This window comes from Nicotiana tabacum, chromosome 6 (genome assembly GCF_000715075.1).
Source record: "Nicotiana tabacum cultivar K326 chromosome 6, ASM71507v2, whole genome shotgun sequence".
In the NCBI taxonomy this organism is placed as follows: domain Eukaryota; kingdom Viridiplantae; phylum Streptophyta; class Magnoliopsida; order Solanales; family Solanaceae; genus Nicotiana; species Nicotiana tabacum.
In genome coordinates this window covers 215,722,216-215,732,825 of record NC_134085.1, presented here as the reverse complement: position 1 = coordinate 215,732,825, position 10,610 = coordinate 215,722,216, and the positions used below count along the sequence as shown (strand labels likewise).

At 34.3% G+C, this 10,610-nt stretch overlaps 1 protein-coding gene across 3 annotated transcripts; it reads right to left on the bottom strand.

Annotated features, from left to right (window-relative positions):
• Nucleotides 1-1,079: 1,079 nt before the first annotated feature.
• Nucleotides 1,080-6,887, bottom strand: LOC107831018 (uncharacterized). 3 transcript variants are annotated; one of them, XM_075256691.1, is made up of 3 exons: nt 6,088-6,887; nt 2,012-2,191; nt 1,080-1,863 (listed from the first exon to the last, which is right to left on the bottom strand). In XM_075256691.1, exons 2-3 carry the CDS (start codon nt 2,080-2,082, stop codon nt 1,272-1,274), a joined length of 663 nt encoding a protein of 220 aa, XP_075112792.1. In that variant the 5' UTR covers nt 2,083-2,191; nt 6,088-6,887; the 3' UTR covers nt 1,080-1,271. The 3 variants fall into 3 exon arrangements, with proteins under 3 accessions (XP_075112792.1, XP_075112791.1, XP_075112790.1); XM_075256690.1 differs by having other exon boundaries at nt 2,012-2,141; XM_075256689.1 differs by having other exon boundaries at nt 2,012-2,141; nt 6,099-6,887.
• Between the last annotated feature and the right edge of the window lie 3,723 nt (nt 6,888-10,610).

Here is a 10,610-nt window from a genome sequence, read left to right as displayed (position 1 = left end):
TCAGTGATTTAACAAATCAACTAAATATGATATTGGTGAAAATTACCCAAAAACGTTTGAAACAGAAATTCTGGACAGTATCACTGTTCCGTGTTGTGACTCAGTTTTGAAGATCTATACGGACAAACTAAACTTTATAGCCTTCAAAAAAGTTGTAGATCTATATCTTACCGTTTCAGAACATCTTGAATCACCACCATATCAATTTTGAATAAAAAGTTATGCTAAAATTACTAACAGCAGTACATGGAGTATTTCAAGAACTGAAAATCTGGGCAGCACATGTCCTGTATTTTTTTTACCCTTTTTTAGGTATATACCAACAAAAATAGATTTTGGTTTCTTCATAAAAATTATAAATTTATGAAATACCTTTTCAGAAAGTCCTGGATCACTTAAATCGGAGCTCTGTACAAAAAGATATGTAGAAAAAACTAGTAGGTGTCTGGTATAAAAACGAGTTTAGAAACTTACCAAGAGGAGCAACTTGATCTTCACCAAAAATGAATTTTGTGCGTTGATTTAGTAGAAATCCATGGTTTTGTTTTTTTGATGAAACTTCAGCTTCTTGTTCTTACGGAGGAGAGAGAGAGATAGAGATAGAGAGATAGAGATAGAAAGAGAGAGAGGTAGATAGTTATTCTTCTTTGTTTCTGAAGAGTAGAAGAATAGGGAGTTTATGGACAGATATGAAATAAAATGGTTCCCCAACTACTAAATATTCTTAGATAAATACAAAAGGTTGGAAACCCAAAACTTAATTATATACTATATTTACTAATAACTCGTCAAAATAATATTAAGTGTTACATATAGCAACACCATGGAACTTCATTGCCAATATTAACACAACCTAAAGTAAGAAATTTTTATATATTGACCATTCTATATTTAGGAAGTGCAAAGTAAAATATTTCCTCGTTATAAAAAAAAATGCTCAATCAAGAATGCAAATATTGTAAAAAAATTTGGGGTGTTACAACTGTGGCATTGAAGATGCTTTCGTTTCTATATGAAACTTTACACATCCCTTCCTTAACACCAAAAGTACCATTTATATGGACAAAGAACCACTCCTAAGATTTATTATTCTCTGAATATACAATTGCATATGCAAGTGGAAGGATTTTTCCTGTTTATACAAAATAGATATTAGGATTCAGACAATTATACAAATCTTATACACAATTATACAACTTTATACCAACTACAAATTTTATAAAAACAGCAACTGTGAAATCCTATACACTTTTATACATGAAACTACAACATTATACAAACTGCAGAAACAAGGTAGATTCAGTCAACTCACCAGCTACATCCTGTGTGCAAGCAGTCAATATGGTACCCTTATATACTGCTTTAAGAAAACTTCCGTCAACAACCATTATCGGTCTGCAATGCTCCCAACCCTTGATAGAGGCATATAGCGAAACATATGCATAAAGAAAGCATCCATCTTCTAATTTGTGCAACTTTGTAACCGTTCCTGGATTTTTATGCTCCAACATATAAAAATACTTCGGCAACTCCTTATATGATTCATTCGGACTCCCTCTTATCATTGCCATTGCTATCTCTTTAGCTCTCCATGCTTTCATGTAGCTCACTTCAATCCCGTGTTGCTTTAGTATGTCCTCTATTATATCATTTGCGGTGTAAATATTTTTTGGATTAACATACTTGTCCTTGACTATACTAGCAATTACACCCGAAGTAGCTTGACGTTGTGTTAAGTATCTTTCACCATAGCCGCATGTGTGATTATTATTGTAACTTCTCACTTTGAATATGTTTGCCTTGAAAACGGTAGAAGATTTGAAACTCCAAGCACAATTGTCATCCACACACATAAGGTGATACCTAGGATTAAAGATCATTCAACTTTTAAATATACTTGTATACAAAAACATAACTAGATATATACTAATTTTAATACCTATATACAAATATATACTACTTTATACATATTTATACATATATATAATAGAATATACAACTATTGACATACCTTGTTGCGCTTGATCTCTTCACCTTGAATTGGAACCTCTCGCGTACAGCCAAGTTCTTCATCCCATTCATAATTGTCTCTTTATCTTTATAAACTTGATCCTCCTCAACAAATTCGTTCAATATATTATCTATTATACCCGTGTTTTCAATGAATTCGATATCAGGAATAATCTCAGTGCTATCAATTGTGGATACATATATAGAATTAGAACTTGTAGGAACCAAACAACTAGAACTTATAGAACCCAAACAACTGAAACTTGTAGCAACTAAACAACTATCATAATTCTCTTTCACTATCACAAACATGACACTTGATAGAAATTTGTGGAGGTCGAGTATTACAATTGTAGGCTAGGAGCTAGTTGAGTCTTACGTTACTTTGTTCCATTGTGAGCCTAGTCTGCTAAGGTTTTAATCGAAAATTACTAGGGGCATTGTCGTGTCTTAATATTTTCTCTTTTCGGTGCTAGATCTATTTACTAGCCATCATTTCTGCCTTGTATTTTTCTTATGCATTTTAGGTTCCTATTTTTCCTATGATCTCTATGGTGAAGCTAATATTCTCCCCTTTTGTTTTTCTTGTTTTGCTTATTATCTTGAGCCGAGGGTCTTTCGGAAACAGCCTCTCTACCCCTTTGGGGTAGGGGTAAGGTCTGCGTACATACTACCCTCCCCATACCCCACTTGTGGGATTTTCCTGGGTTGTTGTTGTTGTTGTTGTTGTTGTATCACAAACAATGGGTATTAGGTGAAATTCAAGTTTTTCTTCTTTAATTCGATATACACCTTAATACCCGTATCGTTGTAAAATTAGGATCGGTGGCAAACTATCATTTGGGAGAAAGTTAATCTCTATTGTGTTTCACTCACTACCGATCCTAATCTGTTTCGAAATAGCTGCAACTAAATTGTTGTAGTTGAATGTCGACTCGATTATTACACAATCACTGACGAAATTGATAAACTTGTTTCTTCCCGTTCACCACTATGAAGAACGTAAACTGGAAAAAGCTCCATCGAACAAAAAGTTAATATCAAAATTGCAGCAAAAATGAAAATTGTGCTAATTTGCAGCAAACAAATTTCACTTTTTGGGTTTGATTTGCTGTTAATTCGAGATGAAGAAGAATTTCTAGGGTTTTTGGAACTGCATCGACCGCAAGATCGCGTTTTTGTAGATTTGGGGAAGAAGAATGGAAAGAATGAGAGAAAATCTCGTTGAAAGATACAAAATCCCGCTTCTGACATTTTCCGCCCCTTTTTCGGATTTGGGCCCCTTATTTTTGGGCTACTCAATTATAAATTGAAATATGGGCTATAAAGTTGAAAAGGAGGCAACCCAATTGTTTTAATATGAATTTTTCCCAATATTTTTTGACTGATGAGTTCCACGTAAGCAATTTGGGTACAGCGAGCGACAATTATGTTTCTTTGGTAGTATGTACCTAAAATAGGTCAAAACATTTTTAGAAGGATAACAGATAAAGTTAATCACTCTTTGCTTCTCTAGAAAATTATGATATTTGCGAACTATATTCTCCAATGATGCAAATTTTCAATGTAAATAAATCTTGAGAGCATTTAATTTATATTTTAACATAAGCTCATGAATATGCTTCTTTCAAGTTGTAACTGTTGTGTTCCTGTGGAAAAAATACTTGCTGAGACTTGATCAATTGAACTAAAAACTTCTCAATATTTTACGTTCTATCACTCGTTTCTTGTAGAACATTTGACGGATACACCTTAATACCAAACTAATTAGAATCAGCTATATAAAATCTTAATATATGTTACTCTTTATCATGAGAAACGAATACCGAGCTAAAGAGAATTAAAACATAGTACAAGAGTTGCATTAAATTTGATATCTTTTTCCTAATTCTCAGTTCTAGTTTACCATCGACAAACACAGTGACATTACCCAATTTACCAATGTGTTTGCTGAAAAGTAAAATTCTCCTTGATTAAAAATCTTTTATTGTCCTACATTAGAAAAAGGGAAATCTATGCGGCAATGCCTATTGGAAACACTAGTTAACTCCATATCAATTTATCCTATTCATTTTACCATGTATACCTATTTTATAAAAGCTTATTTTATTTTTAAAATTTTAATATCATTATATGCCATTAAACAAATTCCTTCGTTGAAATAATATCTAACATCTCTCAAAATATAATAATCGTAATTTACAGAATTCATTCCCACAGCATAAGTTCTTTCACTGGTTTATTCTCTTCCTTAATCACATAATCAACTCCTCACAAGACATTAGTGGATTGTGGAGGAAAAGATGAAGAGAAAATTGGCTTGCCTCGGCGATTAGAATATTGTGGTTTTTATTTATGACTGAATACTGTGTTCTTCTTTAGAATAGTGTGATTTTTTCTTTAATTTGTTATTTGAATACAATAGTTCGTTATAATATTGATTGAATACTGCTAAATTATGTGAATACTATATCCAAATTAATATTGTGATTTTTACTTAGAGTTGAATAGTGTATTCATAATTAGAATATTGTGGAATGATTTAAATATTTTATTTCAAAGTAGAATATTGTCACACCCTTTTTAAACAAACCTCACTAACCCTCTTAATAATAATAAAAAGATTTAGTAAAGTTTGAAAAAGGTTTTTAATTAAAAATGACAAAAAATAGTATTCAAAAGGATTGACTCCGAGTCTCCACCTGACATTTGATTTCGGTGTGTCAGGTCACCATTTTTTTCTAAAAATAATAATTTTCCTTTCAAAACACTTTGAACTCTAAAACTAAGTCTACACCAGAGATTTGGGTAAGGGGATTCATTTGACTCGGGAAAAAGGTGTTAGGCATTCCCCAAGTCCCGTAACTAGTACGGTTACGCACTTGATCTAATTGGCTTTTAGAGTATTTGAATTGAGGTAAAACAATCACAGAAAAATAAACACATAAAAAGGCTCGAGGTCATCCCCACCTAATAAAAGAAAAAAATAAACTGCTGCAATCTCTACTTTTGGCCTCCAAATACAAGTACTACGGGGCATTCCCCAAAATAAAATATATACAAGTCTTTCAGGGCATTCCCCGGATAAATTTAACTAAGGGAACGACCTCTCGCCTCATAATTAATAGAAGTCCAAAAGCTTGCCTACCCAATGTGGTCGGCCTAACATGCTCCTAGCGAATAATAATAAAACGAGAATAAGTAAATAAGAGAAAAACTAAAAGAAATTCAACTCGGGGTCATGTTCTTTTAACTTATCATTTTCATGTATTTAGATCAAACCCAATTCCTAAATAATATGAACGAATCAATTACTAATGGGCTCGGCCTTTTCCCACTCCCACAACCCATTAACCATTCAATCAATTTCATATCCCGCAAAATCAATCACCAAATAAAGTATACGGGCATCCAAAGCAATTAGAGAAACAAGAATTTAATTCTTAACACTCAAAGAAAATTTTGAAACCAAATGTAGCCTTCGGTAAAGATTGAAACATGCTTTCATGAGCTCCTAAAAATTTCAATAAAACTATCATATAAGTACAATCATAAACTCTCAAATCTTGATAGACCAACAAGGACCAAGCGTGGAAACTTGATTTAAACAAAGAAAGAATTTCAGTTCATTACTTAAACAAAGTTCCAAACTTAAACAAAGTTCCATGTTTTAGAAATTTTAAATTGAAGAAAAATGAAACTAATTTTTCTTACGTTTCTGATCTTTGAGAAAAGTATGAAAAATAAAGGAATTGATTTTGAAGTGAAAGAACTAACGCCAAAAGAAAATCGAGAAGAAAAGGTCCGAAATCCAAACCAAACACATTGTTTTCCCTTAATAAAGTACTCTAACTATACAAAGATAATGGAACAATTACTAGGCTATGAATCCAAACAGTGGTAAAGCAAACACATATAGGCTGATTTTAGACCTATAAAATAACTCATACACTCTAATCACACATACAACAACTAGTTAACACAAATCAGCAACAATTTAAGAACAGGGAATCTAGCACATTCTGAAATCAGTCACTCCAATCACACCAAAATGAAATAGAGGGGATTAAAAAGAACCTGAGATTAACCTTCCAATCGACAAAATTTATCAATCGCGACACTGAATCGAGCAAGATCAGGCCAATCCGGAATAGAGAAATTCAAATAGATCTTCAAGCAAAGACAATGAGCCACGACCAAAAACATGAACAATGACTTCAAAAATTCGAACACCCATTTGGCTTTAACTCCATTTCGAACAAAAATTCAGAAGAAGAGACTGGTTTTTTTTCCTGACTTTGATGTCAAATTGAAAACTCGAAGAAAACTGATTTTTTTTTCTTTTATATATGAAGAAACGAAAATCCCAAGAAAAATCTGGATCCAATATTAAAACCCTAGAACTTTCTTCTGCTTTCCTTTCTCTGAAGAACCCTCAAATTCTGTCCAAAAAACTCAAATATATAGCTCTCTCTCGAAGCTTCTCCTTTTTCAAAAAGAAATCCCCCAAAATCCGAATTTGCCCTCAAATAAATTCCGAAAATTTTCTTTCACAAACAAAATCGAAAAAATGGAGACTTTGGACAAAAATCTTCATCCAACGGTTCCCATTTCTCCAAGATTTATTCAAGAGTCTCGGATTCGCTTCAATCGACGAAAAAGAAAGGAAAACGCATGAATCTAATGGATATGATGAGGCTTATACGGAGTGTGTGACATGGAAGAATGAGAGGATAGGAGAGGGGGACCATGGGACTGGGACGAGTGAAATCGCCGGGTTTGGACAAGTTTCGGCGAGTTTGGAGGCGGGCAGAGATGAGGGGTTGCGGCTAGGGTCTTGAGATTAGGTTTAGGGTTAATGAAGATTATGTTTTTATGTTATGGTGGGGAGTAATATGGGTTGTTGGATTAAAAGGGGTGAATGGCTAGGATTTAGTATGGGAAGTGAGGCGGGTTACTGGGTCGTTTGGGCGGATCTCAGGCGGGTTAAGGGGAAAGGGATGGGGTGCCCAGATTTGGGCCTCTTCTTACCTGAAATTGGGCCAAAATTTGGGACTATAACCTTTAAAATCCATCATTTTAAAAACTTAAACCTTTCTTTATAAAAAATTATTTAAAATTAATTATGATTAAAGTAAAAATATCATACTATATATATATATATATATATATTATATCAATTTTATGTAAATTATTATATTAAAAAATAAAGGTAAAAATCATAATAAAAACAAAATATATTGCTATAAAAAATATTAATAATCTAAACTAAATAGAAATAAGATAAAACATGAAACTCTTTTTGTATTTTCCAAAAAAAAAAATTGTGCTTTAAACATAAAATAAAATTTAATAATAAAGTGAAATCTTATAGAAATAAGTTCAAATAAATATCCTAAAAATACTAGGAATGTTAAAAGTAATTCTAATGTGCAGGTCAAAATTACATGTCTACAGTTGCCCCTCTTTGATTGGAAACACAAAGAGTTTTCAGATTTTGACCCGACCTTTATTTAGAGAGACCAAAACTAAAAGAAAAGAGAATGTGATCGAGCCCTGGTATTTGAGCTGCCTACATATCCTTGGCTATAAAGGAATTAGGCCACGCGTAGTTCGAAGTGAGAACGACAATAGAGTATCGAGGTGGAGAGTCGAGTAAAGTGCCATCGAGGTTCCGGTCCGCAGTTCCTGCCATTACATAAAAAATAAAAGGCAAAATTACAGCAGAAGTAAAAAAAATACAAGATCCTATCTACTTCTTGTCTTGAATCTCTACTTGATCTTCAACATGAAACTGAAAAGTGGACCCTGTTCTTCAGGCGGGCTCCTGATGCTTCTTGAATTTGCGAATCGGAAGTAACTCTGAAATGAATTCCCTTGTTCTCCAGGTGGGCACCTGCCATTAAAACTTGAAACGAATTCCCTCATTCTCTAGGTAGGTGCCTGCCAATAGCTTGAACTTGAAATGAATTCCCTCATTCTCCAGGTGGGCGCCTGATTGCCAAAACTTGAATTGTATTCCCTTGTTATCTAGGTAGGCGCCTGTTGCCAAAACTTGAATTGTATTCCCTCGTTATCCAGGTGGGTGCCTGATTGCCAAAAACTTGAATTGTATTCCCTTGTTATCCAGGTGGGCGCTTGATTGCCAAAAACTTGAATTGTATTCCCTTGTTATCCAGGTGGGTGCCTGATTGCCAAAAACCTGAATTGTATTCTCTTGTTCTCCAGGTTGGCGCCTGATCTCCAAAAACTTGAATTGTATTCCCTTGTTATCCAGGTGGGCGCCTGATTGCCAAAAACTTGAATTATATTCTCTTGTTATCCATGTGGGCGCCTGTCATTACAACAAAATAGACCAAACAAAAGGGATTTTTCTGCCCCAGTTTGGGATCTGGCCATATTTGTGAGTGTTAATCGGATCATGTTACCTACAGAGCTCTAAGAATTTAAAAGCTAAATATCATTATCCAGGAGGGCCCTGAAGACTTCAAATTAAATCTCATCTTAAGAGTGACAACTTTAAAGCTAAATTATATATTCTACAGATAGAACTTATACTAAATCTTGTTATCTAGGAAGGTCTTGAAATTTAACTAGGCCCCATTATCTAGGAGGGTCCTGAAAACTCTTTTGAAATTAAATCCCATTATCTAGGAGGGTCCTAAAAATTTTAAACTAAATCTCATTATCCATGAGGATCCTGAGAACTTTTAAAATTAAATCTCATTATCCAGGAGGGTCTTGAAAATTTTAAATTAAATCTCATTTTTCAGGAGGGTCTTGAGAACTTACCCATTATTCAGGAGGGTCCTGAAAACTCTTTTGAAATTAAATTACATTATCCATGAGGGTCCTGAAAATTTTTAAAATTAAATCTCATTATCCAGGAGGGTCCGGAAACATGCTCTCTTCTTGGAGGATTTGAACAGAATTTCTTGCCCCTGAACCATGCCTTCTTTATGGGAGGGTCCCTGTGGATTAACAAATTTTCTTGCCCCTGTTTCAGAAAAATAAAATCTTATTAGTTGGAAAACGTGGTGATTAGTTTGTGGCATCATTGCTGAGCGTCTGCTTCTGCCACTGCCATGCTTCATTCTGACCAGCTTCTTCGAGCCAGCAAGGAGTTGTTTGACCTTTTGATTGGAACTGAACCACAAAACCTCTGAATGATCTGAATCTCTTACACTCACTTGTTGCATTGTATTTTTCATTCTGAAAGTTGCTGAGTCCTTGTATTTTCTCAAAATTCAAGATTCACTTAATTGACTGAACCTCAGTTATCACCATGCTTCTTATTCTAAATCATGTCAATTGTGATGTGCCTGGCCGAATTCCGCTTTGTGCAATTTAGAAGCTGGTAGTAGGCTTTGAAATCCTTTCCTGCTTGTTCAACAAGGGCTAATTCGAAAGAGACTTATAAAAGATAGACTCAAAAAGCAACGTGAAATGATTTTTGATAAAAGGCACAAAAGAAAATTTTAGACACAGATGACTATGTGAAGAAGAATGGGAAAAAGAAGGCTTATCTGAGTGAAGCGGCTAGCTCCAATGATCATGACATGCATTTCGGACTAATCAGCCTAATCCGTCCAACCAATCATATTTCAGTTCATGTCATGTCTTCATACTTCAAAAATCGGGCCTTCACCGATCCAATTCCCCTGTGAAGTCACGAGCCTCATTCGACTTGCAGTGCCCCGAAGGGTTTTCATCGACAAGCCTCTCTCATTTGTTCATCTCTCAATTCACCATCGCCTTACGGTGCCCGCGAGGGTTTTCACCAATAAGACTCTCTCATTTTAAATTTTCTCTCAGCTCACCATCGCCTTACGGTGCCCGTGAGGGTTTTCACCGGTAAGACTCTCTTATTTTATTAATTTTTCCTTTGTGTCCATGAACGAAATGTTACCCATGATGTAAATCATACCTCTATCTCGCTTGTCTTGGCATCCTCAAAAATTGATCGGAAGGTCTTTCTTTGGACCATAATGTAGGCTTTTGGACAGGGTTAGAAAGAAAGGGTGACATGAAGGCTCAAAATAATTTAAGATGAAAAGGGGTTTAAAATTACAACTTTTGGAATCAGATCTTTTGCAAAACCAAAACTTCTGCCCCAATTTCTTTGGATCTGGGGAATTTTAGATTTTATTTGATGGGACCGAACCGTGTAAGGCTGCCTACGTATCCTTAAAAGGAAACAGGTCGAATGTAGTTCGAAAGAAAGTTGTTTGTTTTTGTTGCTTTTCTTTCTTTTTTTTCTTTTTTTTTGTTTTTCCTTTTTTCCTTTTTCTTTTTTTTCATTCATTTTCATTTTCATTTTTTTCTTCTTTTTTCATTTTTTAATTCTACTACTGATTGCAAAAGTGGGGTATGAAACAAAATAAATAAGGCTCGAAAGAGATAACAAGGATAAAAGTGTTTGGGTAACGGAACAAAATGCCTTCGTCATTTCAACTTTGAACATGCCAAGCACAAAATACGATTGAAAATAAGCAAAGAACTCATACATAGTACCTCTTGACTACATCAGAATTGATAGACATATCTGCACATTTGCTTTCTATGTCTGTTAAATACAAAGCACCATTGGGCAATACTCT